Below are 17635 nucleotides of genomic sequence, written 5' to 3' on the forward strand. Positions count from 1 at the left end.
GTTGCGATGGCATTTTCATCCAAGAAAGGCTGCTTACCTTACCCCCCTTTCCCAGGCTAAGGCCCTGTGATCACAAATGAGTCTGTTAGTAAAACAGTTTGGTTTTCCTTTATTTCATAGCCTTCATAAGAAGCAATTGAAGAAAGATAAGCAAGGGAGATGTGTGAAGCGAAAGGAAGAGACTCAAACTTCCATTGCACTTAGTTTGCCATCAGGCAGCAGTTGGATTGTCACTGAGGATACCCGAGGTGGATCAGGAGAGGAACCATGGTAACACAGAATAAAGGGGAAGCAAAGAACACTTAGGCAGAAAGTTGAGAGGACAGGAGGAAGAAGCAAAACACGGGTGAATGTGAGGCCACTGTTTCCTTCTATATGTGACCGCAGGGATCGGAGATTCAAAAGTTCAGCTAGAGACAGAAAATTCAGAAGATATCTGTACCTAACAAAAAAAAAAGCCAGTCAGAAAGGACAATGGTTAATGACCCCAGACCAAATCAATGTACAGTGTCTATGTGAGCTAAGCAGGACAGAGTAATTTAGACGAATGCACAGGGTAAGTGCAGATGTGCATGTGCACTGACAGAGAAAAGTACTGGACCTGTTATTAACCTTCCCATGAACATCCCAGACTGGACAACGTAAGGTTGAGGTGGAAACAGAGCCACAATGCACTGAAATACATCTTAAGACTAGTCCTAAGAAATACTTAGTAAATTCTAGAAAGTAGCCCCAGATGGCCAATCTCAAAGATCCTTAAAGGTCCATTTTCTTGCTGGCATACGAATGATTATTCTCAGACAGCTTTATATCTAAAAAGATGTTTAATGAATGTTGCTCTGCAGAAATGCAGAGGGTTAATTTTAAGGAATTGAATGTCTTGTGTATGAGGGTTTGATATGGACATTATCAGTACCCTGAAATGCTAGAGAGAACAGTATCAATAAAAATTTCATCTACCCATGAAAACCCAGAAATTTCTGTGCCAAACCAATCAATGAATACTCTTGTTTCTCAAAGGCAAATGCAATTGCATTCCAGGTCTGAAAGAGCAGGCTTAAATCCACTAAGACTATCACAGCTAAGTTAGGAGAGGAAGATGTAAGAGACAGATGAGATATTTTAATGGTAAGCAAACATGCTGACTTAACTTCTTTTTAAATTATGCCAGTTTATTATGAAATAGTGGGAAAAATCCAATCCCTCATTTACGAGAGGCCATATGGGAGAATTATTTGAGGATGTGTAACTGCAAAGTACGCTTGCCACATAAGACTGCAAGGTCTTTACCATATAAAGCTTTGTGCTAGGTAACAACACTGAAGTAGCAGATCTGAGCCTGAAAACATGACAGTGCTGCCCAAGCCCTTGTTGTTGGACTTAGGAAAGCCTGATACTGCAGCTTCAGCTGATGCTTGCAGAATATGGCTGTGAACAGTGGCTCCCATGATTAGCTGTTATGTCATGGTGTGCAGATATTTTTGTTTGAATTCTTGCAACTTCATGTGAACCGTGAGAATGAAACCCTGTGCTGCCTCTGAAATTAGGAATGTATAGCAATTAAGTACAACAGTCATGGTACATTCATGCTGCATCATAAAGCTAAGAGCCTAAAACCACAGAAACAGAAAATAAATGACAGTGACTCATGAGGACTATAGAGGAATACTTCTGAATTAATAACAATATTCATGAGCTTCTTTCCCATCAGCATAACAACCACAAGTATCCAGAGCTGGTTGGTAAAGGGTATGACACAAGACCTTCTGGGTGTGCAACAAGTGTTGTGGGGGATGACTTATGATCATGATGGTCCCATTCTGCAGATGGGTCCTTCTGCTGCTGCTTTGCTACAGCATACAGCAAAACCTGTGCATTGATCAGTCTGACAGCTCTGCTCTGGTGTCTCAGAATAAAGGTGCTGAGACGATTTGAGTGAAAGGCTCAACAGTTTAGAGCTTAAACTGTTTATGAGACCTTAACACAGGATTGCTTTATTTGGGTCTTCACTAAAATGGAGGCAGGTGAGAGAACAAGCAACACCTTGGTCAGACAGATCTGAAGCCTGAACCGTAACAGTTGCTTTTTTTCATTTTTCTGCCTCTTTGTTACTGATTATAACCCCGAGCAGTTTAACTGTCAGAAATAGCACCTCATTCCTGTTGATCTACTGACCATAACTGATATTTAGTATTTTATTCTAGGCCTGTGCTTTAGTAATTATCACACTATGAATTTGGGTGACAGTTAACCCCATTCGCTTTAGCTCCCATTTTAAGAAAAGTTGTTCATGATCCTACTCTGTTCATAATCCTCTGGAAATTAAAGTTGACTCTTAATGGTTTTAGGTATTTTGTAACTGGAAAGCAATAGTCAGGAAAGAAGTTTCACACAAATCTACTCACAGCTATCTGCAGTATTTAACCCGATCATAGATCTTCTCCAGTAAGGTCATATGAGGCCCCATTATCTCTTACACTCTTAGAGTGTAAGAGCATTGACTCCTTATTTTACATATTTATTACTGGGTGGAAAAAGTACAAAGGTCCACATTCTTCAGTTTCTTGGGAGTCCCAGTGGAGTGGTGCCACTACCACCAGGGTAGTCTTCATTCAGTGCCACGACTGCATAAAATTTTAGTTGCCCAGATGAGATGGATGTACATTTTAGTGCTTCACCATGGCTACAGGAAATATTATCAAACATTATCCTGTGTGGGAGGGAACAACATGACGGCATCTTCCTTGATCACTTCCAGGAAAATTGTGTCATGGTTTTTCAGGTACGATTGCTATGAATTTTTACTGCCATGAGCCAAATTCCTTTTACATTTTTATCCCTTGCTGAAAGGTGATAGTATTCCAAGTCCTTCTCTTGGTAAGACAAAACACCTCTCTTGTCACTGCCATTTGCATACGCAGGGAGACGCACGCTGCAGTTCGTAGTAAAGGTTTATGTGGCAGTGTATAAAAAAGCTCACATTTATATCCTACATTTTCTTCCTTTCTTCTTTACTTTTTTTTTCTCCAATCTGTAGCTTTTGAACTGTTTGGTACTGCTTTTCCAGTCTTCTGTCTGTCTTTGCCAGATAAATGGCATTCCTTTGACTCCAAGTGTTGTAGTAGAGAATAACTGAGATGAGGGTCATTCTGGGTTTAGCTCCTTTCTTTGCTCTTTCCTCTTTTTAATTCCCCTCTGAATGTTCTTGTTCATTTTTATAGTTTTTGTTTGTGCTTTTATCAAGTGCCATTCTTCCATCTGAAACCTCTTGCTATTTACCTCCTATATTTAATTAAGGCAGAGAAAAGGCACAATCCTACTGGTTAGTATTAGGAGTTGCAGACAAAGCTTCCTGAGTTCACTTATCCATGTGGTCCAGCTAGTGGTCTAGTTTGCTGAAACCGACCAGGGCTACTTCATCTGGCCAACAGCCTGTCCCTGGAGGGAGTAAATTAAGCAGTAAATTCTTCCTGAGCAGCTGAACATTCCCATCTGCCCACCAGCACCTCAGACAGACTGGTGACTATAGCTGCAGGAGAGGGTTTGAAGCACCAAGTGCCACTTTCTGTTGTGATGCCAGCACCTCTCAGAGCAGAACTCCTGCTTGCACCACGTCTTTCAGTGCCAACCTCCAAGTCTGGCAGCAGCAGGATTTCTCCCTTCCTCTCTCTGCCTGCTTTCAGTATCACTCAGAGCCTCAGTGCTGAGCACCCTCCACTTCTGTGAGACAAGCTTCTCCTCAGTTGCTGCTGCCAAGAAGATGGGAAGATGTCGGTGGAGGAAGATTGCTGCTGCCAGGATTGGTAGTGGGAAACTGAGACCAGCTCACTCTGGAGGAGGATGTAGACAAGATATGTGGTGGAGCTGGGAGCCCACAGATAGCACCCCCACTCCAGTTTCCCACTCGTAGGTGCCTCTCACAGGCATTCAGCACACCCTGCTTTTCTCTCTCCACCATTCAGACCTTATTGTATGTGATGAGTGTTCCATGTGCACGATGATCATCTCTGTAAAGTTCAGCCTTTAGGTCTTCTCACCAGCAAAAATACAGTACATGCATATAACCATGGACTGGTTACAGAAAGCTTTGACTAATTCTCATGAAAGCTCAGGCAAGCTGTGGAAGTCTGAAACACCCATGTTATTAGACTGCTGCATCTATACATGTATCATTAAGAGACAAAGCTCTTACAAAACAAAATGTAGGAAGCTCCCCTGTGTCACTGTCTGGATGACTAGGATTTTCCTCCAAAAGTCACTGAAGCCTGTCGCTTGGGTTTCCTCAGCCTGAGAGATGGGCTTCAGTATTGGGCAGAGTAGTTTTATAGGTCAAACTCACTGTGAGAAACAGAAATAGTGAATAGGGATGGGAACTGGCTGGGAAAGCTTGCCTGCCACATTTTCTAGTCCATGCACTACACTGGGCAGGCTGTTACCCCTGTGACAGCTGCCCTTGAGGAAAACATGGCACCAAAAGACATCTGGTGAAGCATGTGGGTTCCTCAAGGTATTTCTGTAAAGGGCAAATCCATTTCTGAGCAATGAGTCAGCGTATAGCATAGCCTGTCCTTCACTTGTGGGTCACTCTAGCCTCTTATATAGCCAGAATGGAACCAAGGGGCTTGGTTTGTCCTCTGAGCAGTGAAGATTTTCACCTCTGCTGTGTCAGAGAGAAGAACTAGAACAAGAATTTAGGTAAAATGGACAGAAGTTTGTAATTTCTATCCTTCAATTGATTTGCTGTTGTGGGTACACTTTCACTAGATGTGCTTTGTAAGTTGTGTCCTCTTCAGTCTATAGAGCTATGAAATGATTCCCTCCCCCAGTAGAAAAGGTGGCACCATCACTGAAAACCACATATTTACATGATCTATTTTTCTGGGTTTTATTAACTCAACATTGTCTCCTACAAATGATTTGTCATTTACCAGAAGATTTGAAATGTAGACTTAAGTTACACATAGGTATAAAAAGCATAAAACTGCACACACGGTACCACTGTTTAGACCAGAAAACACTGTGATGTTCCACAGAGAAGACTGCTATTCAAGCTCAGCTCCACCACCTTCTGCCTCATGGAGTCAGTCTTCAAAGCTGCAGATGCTTCTGCTTCTTCTCCCTCAGTTTGCGAAGCCCTGTCAGCTTTCCTTTGGTGTTCCTCACCTGCGGCTGAAGCACAGACCGAGGAACCACAGCACAATCCCGTTCTGCTCCACCAGAGGCTATAAACCCTTGGGTTCCTACTGGCTCTTCGGAAAAGTTTTCCTCCTTCCCTTAGTATTTATGTACAATATATGAAGGGATACGATTTGCGTCTTTGACTTAGACATATCTCTTGCCGCATACTTAAACAATAACTTGAAAAATATTTTACAAAGAAAACATTGTTCATCTGAATGTCATTCATTATTATATTGCTATATTTTATACCCTATTATTAATATATACAAAATTTCTTAATTGCCTTTTACAGATGCATGGAAGCATATAATATAACAGTTTTAAAGTATCCCATTTTTAGATTTATTTTTCTTTTCCTTGGCTCATGTCAATCTCTTTAATAAACTATGGTTGCTTGGAGAATATAGGAAGTATTTGGAATGTTGTTTAAAGTTTGATAATAACTGGTAGCATCGTCCATTTGCAGCCTGAACAGTTGGAGCACCTGTCAGGGCGATCTGGTAGAGATAGCAGCATCATAAGACTTAAACAATTGTGGAGGGCTGTTAATGTGCAGTGTCAATGGGTGCCAGGTTCTGTTCTTTATTTGGGGCTTTTCTTTTTTTCGGCTGCATTTTATTGTTGTTTTCCCTCTGTTCTTGGTTTTGTCTTCGTGCTGCTCGCCCTTTGCTTTCCTGTCTTGTCTCCTTGCTTTCGTCTTTGTTGGACTTTTTTCTTTTCTCCTCCCTACTTTTTTTCCCTGGAATAAAAATGATGGCACATTAGAAGATTTGCTCAGGCTGTAGCAATTTCTGACTCCTTCACTTTCCCGTATCTGGTAAAACCCGCCCTTGATTAACACCTGCCCTTAGAAGCTGGAAAGCAGTACTAGTGTTTAGAAATGTCCACCTCTTTATCAGACTACTAAATTCAGCCACTGAACTAGTACTTCCCATCAATCTGACTCTGAGCAAGGAGCCAAGAACTCCCTGGAAGAGTTGCAGTGGTTTAGAGCTGGTATAAATACCTCACACACTCATAGCCTGTCTCCCACAGCCAGGGACACAGCTCCACGTACTTGACCTAAACACAGCCATTTTGGGGACATCCACAGCGGAAGCCAGGTAGCATTAACTATTGACTGTTAGAAATTTGTCTTGGGCTGGGACCCAGAGCATATGGTGAGAGGAAATTAGCCATCATGTTACTCCCCTTCACTGACAACATTCAGCAACTAGCTCTTTTATAAAACCCTCTCCTCTCCCTTAACCCCAACTGCACCCATCCCAGAGGATTCTTGGTATTGCAACATGAATCCCACTATAACATTGGTGACATGTATGGGACCATCTTCAGACTAAAAAACAGTGTTCCAAGTCTCATACCAAGCTTTAGGCTATTGTTACAAAACTAGGTGTTCAAGTACTTCATTGCTTTAAATACTTATAAAGGTAAGATGTTGAGGATTTTTTTATCACTACAGACCTCTACAATAAAGTTTTACATCCCCTTAGGAACATCAAAACTTTGTGTATTGACTGTGGAGAAAATACTGTGTAATGCATTTATGCTTGGACATAAGAAAGAAGTTCTTCCCTGTAAGGGCAGTGAGGCAGTGGCACAGGTTGCCCAGAGAAGCTGTGGCTACCCCATCCCTGGCAGTGTTCAAGGCCAGGTTGGACGGAGCTTTGAGCAACCTGGTCGAGTGGAAGGTGTCCCTGCCCATAGAAGACAGTCATTGGACTAGATGACCTTCAAAGGTGCTTTTCAACCCAAACCATTCTGTGGTGCTATGATTGTATTCCTTTTATTTGCTTTACAAACCACTTGTTTTTTTCTGTGTGGAACTGGTTCATCTACTAAGCTATGCAGCTGAAGTTCATCTGTGGTTAGATGAATCCTCATGATGTCTTCAAAAGCAACTTCTCTTGAGACTTTCATGATACAATGTCATGCTGACATCTATGCTTCTTCACATGGAGAAATTTCTGGACAAGTGTTGAAAAGCATCTGGTCAAACTCTGTTTTATGATATTTTAGTAATGATACTACTGAAAATTATCTATCCCTCTTTGTTCCAGCAAAAATGCATTTTGCTCTTAAATATCTTTAGAGAGAATCCAGGCTTTTCTATACTGATGTTGGGGGAGTTACACAAACCTGGCAATAGCTCAAGGGTGCTGAATGCAGGGAACTGTACCCATTCCAGACTTGAAAACAGAGATGGGAGTTTTTAGTGCCATGGTGGGCTCTGTGGGAGTAAGTAGGTCACAGTAAGGGAGTAGGTGCAGGGGCAGTGCCTTAGTTCTGAGAACAGATGACAGTCCAAGGAGGAGTAGGTCAGGTAAAGGGAGAGAGATTCAGAGGTGAAGAGAAGGCAGAAGCCAGGAGTAAGACTAAGATGTGAGGATATGCTACATCCTCTTCTTGTTGTATACCTCTATGGGCTTATTTTACAGCTTTTCCTTTCCAACACTGCCTGAGACTGAAAAGCAAGGGAAGGTTTATATTCACATGTTAAGTCAAGTGAGGACAAACATCTGCCTTTTTCATGTTGTTTCTGGAACATGGAGTAAAGCTTTGGATGTAAAATAGCACCTCAGAGTTTAGGTAACCAGTCAGAGATTACCCTAATATGTGCCCCCCATACCTGCAGAATCTCTCTCTGAATTTGGCAATGCTATCTAAGATGTGCTCAGTGAGAGCTACCACCATGGGGAGAGCTGGGATAGCTCCATGCAAAAGCAAGCCTGCATATTACCCGGCTGTAATGCTGCCTCTGACTAATGGATAAATGACAGTATGGAATTTCGTTCCCAGTGGTTTGTAAATACAGTTGGTCCCAGATGAAATGTTATTTGAATGGAAACTGTCCAGACATTCAGTGTTTGACATTGTTCACTTGGTGATTAGCCAAAATCCTTCAGCTGTGACTTCCTAGCCACAATTCTTTAAGTATGTTGGAATAACATGTAATGGTTTCCCTTCCATGGGTCAGGATGCATCCATTTATATGTATGTGGGTGAATATACTAAGAATACACTATGTGTCTAGCTACAGACTTATCTAGGCATGGCTTCACTGTTTCTGTTTTAATCAGATTGGTGTCATAAAGCACAAGCGAAACTGATCCCTGGAGAATACTTAAAACTCAGTCCTAATTCTCTTCTACTCTGAGGATACCTAGTTTGGAGTCCTCTGTGCAATTTTATACACAGCTTAATGCTATCACCTTCATGCTGTTGCCATTTGTGAAAAGATCTGGTCTCTAAACCTGTTTTGCTCTGGTAATGCAATAAAGCACAGAAGGGTCATCTTTGCAGGCTGTTTAGCTCCTTTCATCACTGTTTTAAAAAACTGGAGTTTTTATATGACAGCATAATGTTACTTTCATCCAGTCATTGGTTCATTTTAGGTGCAAGGGAAGATTCTACCAGCAGTTATCTGTTAGCATTGGGGTGTAGCTGGAGCCACATTCTTGCATGCATCTCTCTCTGTTCATATCCCTGCTCTCTTCATCCCAGAAGCTTGTTCCTGAGTATTTTTTCTGCTTTCTACTACTTGCTGAAGCCCACTTCACAACAGCATATGGGACTGGATGCAAGAAGTTGTGTAAATTTATTGGAAATTTGGACATTTGGTTATCTGTGAAAAGTGTAAAAATTACATGGGCCATTACATTTACAATTCCCCTTAGAACTGCTTTGAATTTAAAGGAGAAGAACAGGCAAGGATAGCAGAAAAACTAAACCTTATCAAAGAAACACAGAATCATAAGATGGTTTGGGTTGGAAATGGACCTTAATGGTCATCCAGTTCTAACCCTCTGCCACAGGCAGGGACACCTTCCACTAGACCATGTTGCTCAAAGTCCTACCTAACCTGGCCTGGAACCCTGCCAAGGATGGGGCAGCCACAGCTTCTCTGGGCAACCTGTCCCAGTGCTTCACCACTCTCACAGGGAAGAACTTCTTCCAAATGTCCAATCTCAATCTCCCCTCGTTCCGTTTCAAGCCATTCCCCCTTGTCCTACCCTGACTGCCCTTGTAAAAAGTCTTTCTCCTGATTTCTTACAGGCCCCTTTTAGGTACTGGAAGTTAAACTGTGAACAGTGTAACTTCTTAGAAGAAAACTTTCTCCCGCAGTTTCGATTTCGCTGGTGAAGGAAGCTGTTTGAACGTGTCCCGTTTATGTGCACATACATACATCTCAGCGCACCTTCATGCGGCTGTACTGCATGAAAGCGGGTACGGAGGAGAGGTGGGGGGTGCGGCCTGCGGTGTCGGTGCCGGTCGCGCGGGGGCGCCGTGGTCCCGCGCAAGGGCAGTGAGTGCGCGGGAGTCCGGCGCAGGGGTGGGAGGGAGCCCGGGTCGGCGGGGTGCAGTCGTGCCGCCTGCCCTGGGGCCGGGAAGCGAGAGCGGCTTTGCATGCGTAGAGGTTCCCTCCTCTGTACCCTCGAGCTGTAGTTGCAGGAGCTAGCGAGGAGCGTTTCCTGTCCTCTTCCCTTCCTCCGCGCTTTGCATGCTGCGCTCTCTCCCGTCCCTGCTTTATGCTGCGTACGCGATTCACTTTTCTAGTGTGCCAGGAAGAGGGTATTAAAAAAAAAAGGCAGTATGTTGTGCCGCAGCATGGGGATATCGTTGTTTCCTGGTGGGTCACAGAATTCTCATGTAGTGGTACACTAATGCAGCTAACGTTTGTCTTACGGATTCAATAAATCCTTTCAAAAGAAAAAAGTCTTTTTAGATGGGAGGCACAAACGTTTTCCAAGGGAGCGTTTTGCTTATGGAGGTGTGGATTCATGAGACTCTAATAGTTCTGTAAAGTAATAATTTGGCGTTAAAATAGCTTTAATTTAGAACCAAAACTTTGTACAGCTGGCTGTACTGGAAGAATTGGTCTGTAGGTGCTTCCTAGTGAATTTTCTTTTAGGTAGGGAATAATTTACTACTTCTAATAATAGCTACTTTGTATACTGAGGGAAATCTGCAAACATGCTATAATTTTGAGAATTGCAGTAGTTCAAATTAAATGCAGACATGAAGCTAATTCGAACAACAATATAATTACATGTCAGATCAGCCTAGAGGTGCTGAGTTCTTATTAATCTAATTTATAGCCTTTGGTCAAAGAAATCCCTGCATCTGTATTTATACAATCCACATCTGAATACATCTTTAAATATGTAAGCCAGAGTATTTCAGAGAAGTCTTTGCATTATTGCATCAGATACGTTGTTTCCACTAGTCCCATAGCCGTATTTTATGGAGTAAAGGGAGGACGGGCTGGTCGCAACTTGAGGGAACTTGGTAGTTAAAAACACCACATGAGAGAGGGTTACTTAGTGAAAAAATCATGGCTGACGTGGATTAACTAGTGCAGGTTCCAGACTTCATTTACTTTAGGTACTGTCTCTTAGTCCCACCCTATTATTTTCAGCTGTAATTACTACAGGTAACTCAGAGCACCATATTTGTTCACTTCCGGCGTCAGGCATTTGGGGTGACTGTATTTCTTCTGGAGACATCACTCCCATGAAGAAACTCACCCCAGGAGAGCAGAAGGGGGGCAAGAGGAGTCACTAAACTGCACCTGTTGGGGTTGTAGACACCAAGGTAGTAGGTGCAGTCTGGAAGGGTCCTGGCGCTTAGAGTGTACATGTCGCCACGGACCACAAAAACCTCCCCACTACACTGTAATGAGCTCAAGAGCTATAATAAAAGACCACAAGCCACAGCTGTAACGTGCCACAGTTCTTTCACACCCCTCACAGCCTCATCTGACCTCCCAGCACTTTCCTGGCTACAGAAGAAATGTCAGCTCCAGTGCTCCACCACCCAGGAGGTATGGGGACAAAAAACCTGGGGGCTAAGTGTGTAGCCCTCCTTCTCACCAGACCAGTGTCTTCTCAGAGACTTTTTTAGTCCTCTTAGACTGAAAGTCTGTCGCTCTTTCCTCATGACACGATGTGGACAGCATGAAATGCGCTGAGCGAAGATACCAGTAAGAGGAGCATGCCTCTGTCTCTAAAACCACTTACTAGAGCTGCATCTACAGTATGGTTGTGTCATACTGTGCAAATGAGTAGATCAGTCCCATTCTCAAGAAAAGCAACACATTTTTTTTTTTCAGGAACACAGGCTGTAGTATGTACTCACACTGCTTGCCAAGATGAAACCCCCAACTGCCCAGTGGTGCAAAGGACATTCTCCTTTCATTCACAAGCAACAAGTGGCCGAATCATCTGGTATGCTTTTTTGATTTTTAAACAGCATGACTTTCTTAGCCGCAGTTGTTGTTTTCCTAGTTACAGTGGTCCAATTTGATAGTCACTATATTTCCAGGTGACCAGAGTGGTGAGAGTCAACAACTTCAAGAACTACCTAAGTGCTACATAGCTCAGTGCATTTCCTTTTGAAGATACACCAACTGCTGAAGTGAATATGGGTAAAAGTTTTAAAGGAGCTAAGGTCCAAAGGTATTCAAGGAGCCCAACATAGGTTATCCCGCTGTTTAGATTCATGAGGACAGCCTACCTGGCTTCCATATACCAGTCTGGATGAGTACAGGTCTTAAGGCACATGAGTAGCCACAGTCCCATGTGATGATCTTAGGTAACCTAAGATACCTCGAATGATATTGGCACTTAAAGTTACTCACTTAACATGCCTTATCTCTTCTTGAAAATGAAAATCCTTCCCTAGATGTAGAGTCCAGATATCTTTCTATGAGATTTAGTATCCTTGAGCTTCATTTGCCTCTGAAAATAGAAACTGGACTATTAAATTACATTCACTTGAAAATGTTCTTATTTATGTTGTGTGTATTAGCCTGTCCTTCCAAGAAGAGGACCATACTGAGGCAGGCACATTAGTGGGAATGAGAACATTGTGTCTAAATAGAGGAATAGGTCAGGCCTGCACAATAGCCATGAAGCAGGTGAAAAGGAACAGGAGGAGGCTGAGCAGATCAGCTGTGCTGAGATGTCAGGTTTGGCTGCTGTAGCGTATAAAGAACAAGTTGTATCCCATTAGGTGTATAGGAAGTAGGAAAGCATCACTGCTTCTATAGGCTGCTTCAGAAGTCACACTGCCAGACTCATGAGCTCATAAACAAGGCTTATAGAAAGTCTCTGACTTAACTGACTTCTGATGACCTCTTTGCAATAGAAATGGGTTGGATCTGTCTTTCCTGTGCCACAGAAAAGACATTGCCAGTGCCTGAAAATACTAGACTATCCTCCAGTCAAAGAAGCAGCCAGAGGAGGAGGATTTCTATAATGAGTTCTGTTTGCTGTTTGTGGAGACATTTACTGCTGTGTCTTTAAACCAGAGCCTGTGGGAATTATTTCCTTTGCACTTGTCTGTTGGGACTAAGGGAGTTTGTTAGCAGCCTTGTTTTAATCAGGACTAATGTTGTGCTAACAACAGCAATTTTACAATTACTTAACAGTTTTCATCTTATAAGAACCCACAGCTTATAAACTCTGAACACAGCTTCTGAAGACAGCATAGTAATGGCTGTTTAGCAGAGCGGAAAACCACTCTGCATTGCTTAGGATGGGAAGTGACATGCACCATGCTGGTATTTAGGAAAGTGATGTTTTCTCACAAGGCTTGCTTTGAGATTTTTAATAGCAGCTTCTCAATGGGATTTGATTTTTATAGCTCTCCTAAAAGTTGCGAAAAGGTAGATGATTGTCCAAATCTACTTTATAATCTTCTTTTAAGACTAAGGGAACCAGGTGCCAGTACAAGGACCGGCGATAGTAGTGACTGGTACCAAACCCCCTTACCCTGTTATGAGAGTATAAAGATATTGGCAGAAATCTATAATAACTTTTTTTTCCTTTTAGGCACCAGTAATCCAAGTCCTCCCATTATCCTGGATTGAGGTAATAAATATAGTCCTTTTTAGAGACTTAGTTCAGCTGATGCAGGCTTTTGAGCAAACCAGAAATAAAAATGTGATGCTGCATTATGTCAGAGCTGCATGTTTAGTCTGCCTCTCTAGAAATAATCAAGAAAAGTTACACATGATAAGAGACAGATGCTAGTGCCTCAGCAGCCATTTCAACTCTTTCTAGTACAATAGTAAAAAGGAGAAAACACCCAAAGAAACTTGTTTCTTTGGTACTCAAATTTGTACTCAGAGTGCTCTGAAGGGAGGGAGAAATGAGAAAAGACGTTTTCCTTGGCTTTACTTAAACTGATTGCATTAATGAAACCTTCCAGTTCAGAAGATATTTGTATGACAGTAGTGTTTGGATGCATGTGTAAGAATGCCTTTTTCCCTAGGTGATCATAGCTCAGAGGTGGGCTGTACTGATGGCTGAGCATCCTGGAGGGGATTTGCAAGTGCTGACTCGTAACACTTGGGCCAGGCCAGCAGTTCCTGCCCTGGTACTGGATGCCAGGGCCAGGGAACCCATGCATCTTCCACCATTTCTTTGCTGGTACAGGTGCAACTATATACTCCCCTCGAGCCCCCTCTTTACATCTCCTTAAGTTTCCTGATGTGGCAGGAAGGTAAAGGAAGATGAGGAGTCAACAGGATGCACCTCTGGCCCCACTCTGCATGGTTCACTTGTCCCCTCCACTCTAAGCATGGTTTGTTTGTGCTCCTGCCTGGGGTGACACCTGTGCTGACAGGTAGATGGGAGCGCCTGCGTGTCCCACAGGTAACCCAGGCCAGCCTGATGGATGGATGGATCAGCCGGTTGGCAGTAGCACCTTACGGATCCAGTCACCGAAGCCATCAGCCCAGAACCAAGGTGCTATGGCTTAAATTTGCTGGAGGCCCGATCCTGCCCTCTGTTGTACTTGCTGAAACACACAGAGGTCACCAAGGTTGGTCTCTGGTGTAAATGAAGGGAGAATTTACTGTCAAGGATGCTTTTCAAAACAAGGTGTTGAAAAATGGCTGTTTCTTTCTGTTTCATGTCTCTAGTGTGTTGTATACTATTTCAGCTGGCCAAAGCATTGATCCTCCCCTCTCTAGGTAGTGCAAATAACAGGTCAGGTTTCTAAATTTCATACATATCAGGGACTCCAAAGGTGCCCTTTCAAAAAAGGGTGATGTGACATTTCACTTTGGACATCTCCATATGTTTCTGAAGAGTTTTTCTCACCTATTGAGAAGATACCTGGCAGTTTGCCAGGTAGAGAGCAGCTTGTGGAGAAGAGGATTAGGATCACCAAGGCTCTTGGGCTGCCTCTGAAAAAGGCTCAAGGAAGTTTTTATGCCAAAGTGATTCAGAGCTTGGCCATAGGAAGCTCAGGGAGCTCAGGTGACCAAGATACTGTCAAAGGGATCTCAGGTTTTCAAGCTCTCGAGTCCTTGTCAGCCTGCCAGGTGGGTTGCCAAAGGCCAACCCAGTGGACAAGCCACCAAGATACTAGACAGAAACCTAACACAGAGGCAAAGTTGTTTCGAAGCCTATTCCTTTCCACTAGGGCTTCATTGGAATCAGCAAGTTTCTGGGAAATGTTATGACTTTGATGATCTGGTATTTTCCATTCCTTTGGAAAATTCAGCCCTATAAAATATTTTTAAAAAGATTTCTAAGTAGGGGTCATGGAGGACATGCATGAAAAAAACTTGAATGCAGATGTTTTAATATTGCCCATTAGTCTTCCATTTAAAATGAATCGCAGAGAGAAATTGTCCATGCATATTCTATTCTATTCTATTCTATTCTATTCTATTCTATTCTATTCTGTTCTGTTCTGTTCTGTTCTGTTCTGTTCTGTATTTTATTCAGGCTGTCATGCCTTTTTTGGGGGCTGTGTGGGTTTTTTTTTTGTTGTTTTTTTTTTTCCCCTTTTCCAAGACTGTGATAAGTTTATTCTTATTAAATCCCTCTGGGAATGAACTGAGCATTTAGAACTGTTTGTAGTAACACTGGCTTTGCATACTGAAGTGGGCAGCCAGCTTTATGAGTAGCTTGAAGTGAAATGTGAAGAATGAGTATGCCGTGTGACAGTGCATCACTGGAGTCCACTTCACTTAGTATACTTTATAAGCTGACCACCATGCCATTTAGATCAGATACAAACGAGGTCATATGGCTCAAAGGTTAGAGGAGATGCAGCCCCCAACAAGATAAGGAAGCCTCCTCTCATGACAGAGGGCACCACCGAGTGCTAAGGAAAGTCTGTAACCCCTAAGTCACCCCACCAGGAGATCTGCCCTGTGTCCTGTCTAGCACAGTCCCAACCAGCAGTATACAATGGCAGTTCAGAGCTAGCTGTAGGCATGTTTTATCTTTCTGTTTGGTGCTTGGCTGGTGTCTTACAAGTGCTACAGCAGTGCTGGTAAATTGGTGGCGATCCTGGGCTCCACACTTCCAGGGGAGTGCGCAGCCTGTATGGCAGGACTGGTTACAGGAGCCAAATTGTAGGGACGCAAAAAGGTTCTAGGCAACCCAAAGCTAAATTTCAGCAGGTGATATTTTCTGTACCGCGATGTATTTCAAGAAGTCAGGACCTTCTCTAGCCTCTGAAAACTGAGGCCTGTGGAGACCAGCAATCTCTCTTTCCAGCTGTCTTTTCCCTGCAGATGAAGAAGCCCACTGTACACTCTTTAAAACCGAGTAACTAATCACTTTGCTGCCTGCTCCAAGAACTTTTATGTTAGTCAAAAGGAGAAACTACTCACTGTTTCTACATATCTGAGTACCACCTCCTCTTGCTAGTGACTTCTTAGGCCCTCTTTGATACCTAAAATCAATTATTTCGCAAGCAGGTATGACATGGTCAGAAACACTTTATAGACTGTCATACAGAAGTGTACAGGCAAGAAAACAGCAGTTAGTGCACACATACTGTAGTGAGATACTAAAAGGATCAGGATGCTTTGTTCAAAGAATCAGAAGCAAATAGACCCTTACTCCAACCTTAACCAGAAGTAACTAAGAAGTTACTTCAAATTGTTTATGTACTTTTGAAAATATTACCCAAGATGTCTGTGTGTCCAGGAAGTTAATTTATGTCCTGTGAAAGAGTGAGTTGCTTTCAGTTTGAAAACATAGAGGTTCCATCAACCTTAAGCCTGTACTCAGAAGGATTCACAGAGACTTCCATCTCCATATTGCATCTTCCACTGTGTCACATTTAAACTTAAGAACTTTATCCATCATAGCTTCAGTTTGATTTAAGACCGCTGAGGGGAAAAATCCAATGACATAAAGTAAACTGTGGCTGGGAATGTGATCCTTTGTCTCAGACACAAAGCGTTTTTTTCTTTATAATACAGTCTTCATATGACTTTATGATGTTCCACAACTGTAAAATGGAGATAAGAGTGCCTTAATTTTGGTAAGTGCACTGGGATCTACAGATATAAACCACTACTGGTGCAAATTAGAGCCACTAAAGTGAACAGAGAGTCCTCCTTCAATTAATGTTTTGAAGGTCCAGACATCATGCTTCAATCAAAGAGAGAGGTCAGGATCCCTCTTTACAGAGTATCGTTGCCTTGTTCATGCTTAAAGGTAGCAGGGGCTGGATCACCTACTGGCATGCCCTCCCGCCATCCACATCCATACAGAAAACAAAGTCAGTTCCTCTGGATTTAAACTAAATCCTCCTGGTTTAGCAATGCACATTTCTACTTAAGCAATAAACATCTGTCGTCTGCCATTCATTAATATTAATTATAAATGATCACTAGCTCATGGGATCCAAATCCACCAGCTGAGATCCTTCCAGCTTTGACCTTGTTAGGGTTTGTATAAAAAAAGTGTTCAGAAGGGTCCTTCGAAGCTCGAAGCCAACAAGAAGTGCAATTTGCAGAGTACAGCATTTAGATTATGCACTTAGAATAAGGGCAGTCAGAAGGGGTAGTGGGGAGTGGGGGAGGGAGAGAGGGAAGGAGGGAATACAGAGCCTGGAGCAGCCTTCCTTTAAATGCTTAAGAGTTTTAGACCTTTCTGCAGGCTAATGACAGGGAGAGGCATTGTCCATAATGAAACTGGCCCATCCATTAAACATTACTGTAAATGAAAGGTTGTGTGAATTAAAGGTTGTTCATCTCATGTTTCAGGAATGTAACTGTGTTTCATGTCTAAAGCCTGTTTTCATTTTAAACAGAGTTCTTCAGATGACAAATGAGAGAGAGAATTTCAGAAAGTAAATAGCAGAAGTAAATACATGCTTAAGAACAAAGCAGAGACATAACTGTAGCTGTAAATCTTTATACTGGGGCTACTGTTTGTCATAGATGTTGGGGAGGATGAGATTAGAAATGAGAAAATTCATTACTGGGTCACTTTGCTTGTAAACCAAAAAAAAGTGGAAAGATCCCCACAGTTATCATTAAATTATAGTCTTATCCTCACCTGTGTATGTTTCACTCATGGACCGCTGGTTAACTGTTTGTTACCATTTTGGATTTTAAGAAATTAAAATAGAAAATTTAAGAAATGCTTGTTCTGAATTTTGCACAGCCACTGAATCTTTACATGATATTTTT

At 42.5% G+C, this 17635-nt stretch overlaps 1 protein-coding gene across 1 annotated transcript in view; it reads right to left on the minus strand.

The window, feature by feature from the left end:
- Positions 1-4866: 4866 nt before the first annotated feature.
- The window catches only part of RSPO3 (R-spondin 3), a 60441-nt gene continuing 47672 nt past the window's right edge, over positions 4867-17635 (minus strand). The window contains exon 5 of the mRNA XM_057409183.1: positions 4867-5920. Within this exon, the coding sequence (XP_057265166.1) occupies positions 5727-5920 (194 nt within the window). The 3' untranslated portion in view covers positions 4867-5726. The remainder of the gene's footprint in view (positions 5921-17635) is intronic.

Source organism: Pezoporus wallicus, unplaced genomic scaffold, assembly GCF_028554395.1.
Source record: "Pezoporus wallicus isolate ANWC-B61680 ecotype Strahan unplaced genomic scaffold, APGP_CSIRO_Pwel_v1 contig_3817, whole genome shotgun sequence".
In the NCBI taxonomy this organism is placed as follows: Eukaryota; Metazoa; Chordata; class Aves; order Psittaciformes; family Psittacidae; genus Pezoporus; species Pezoporus wallicus.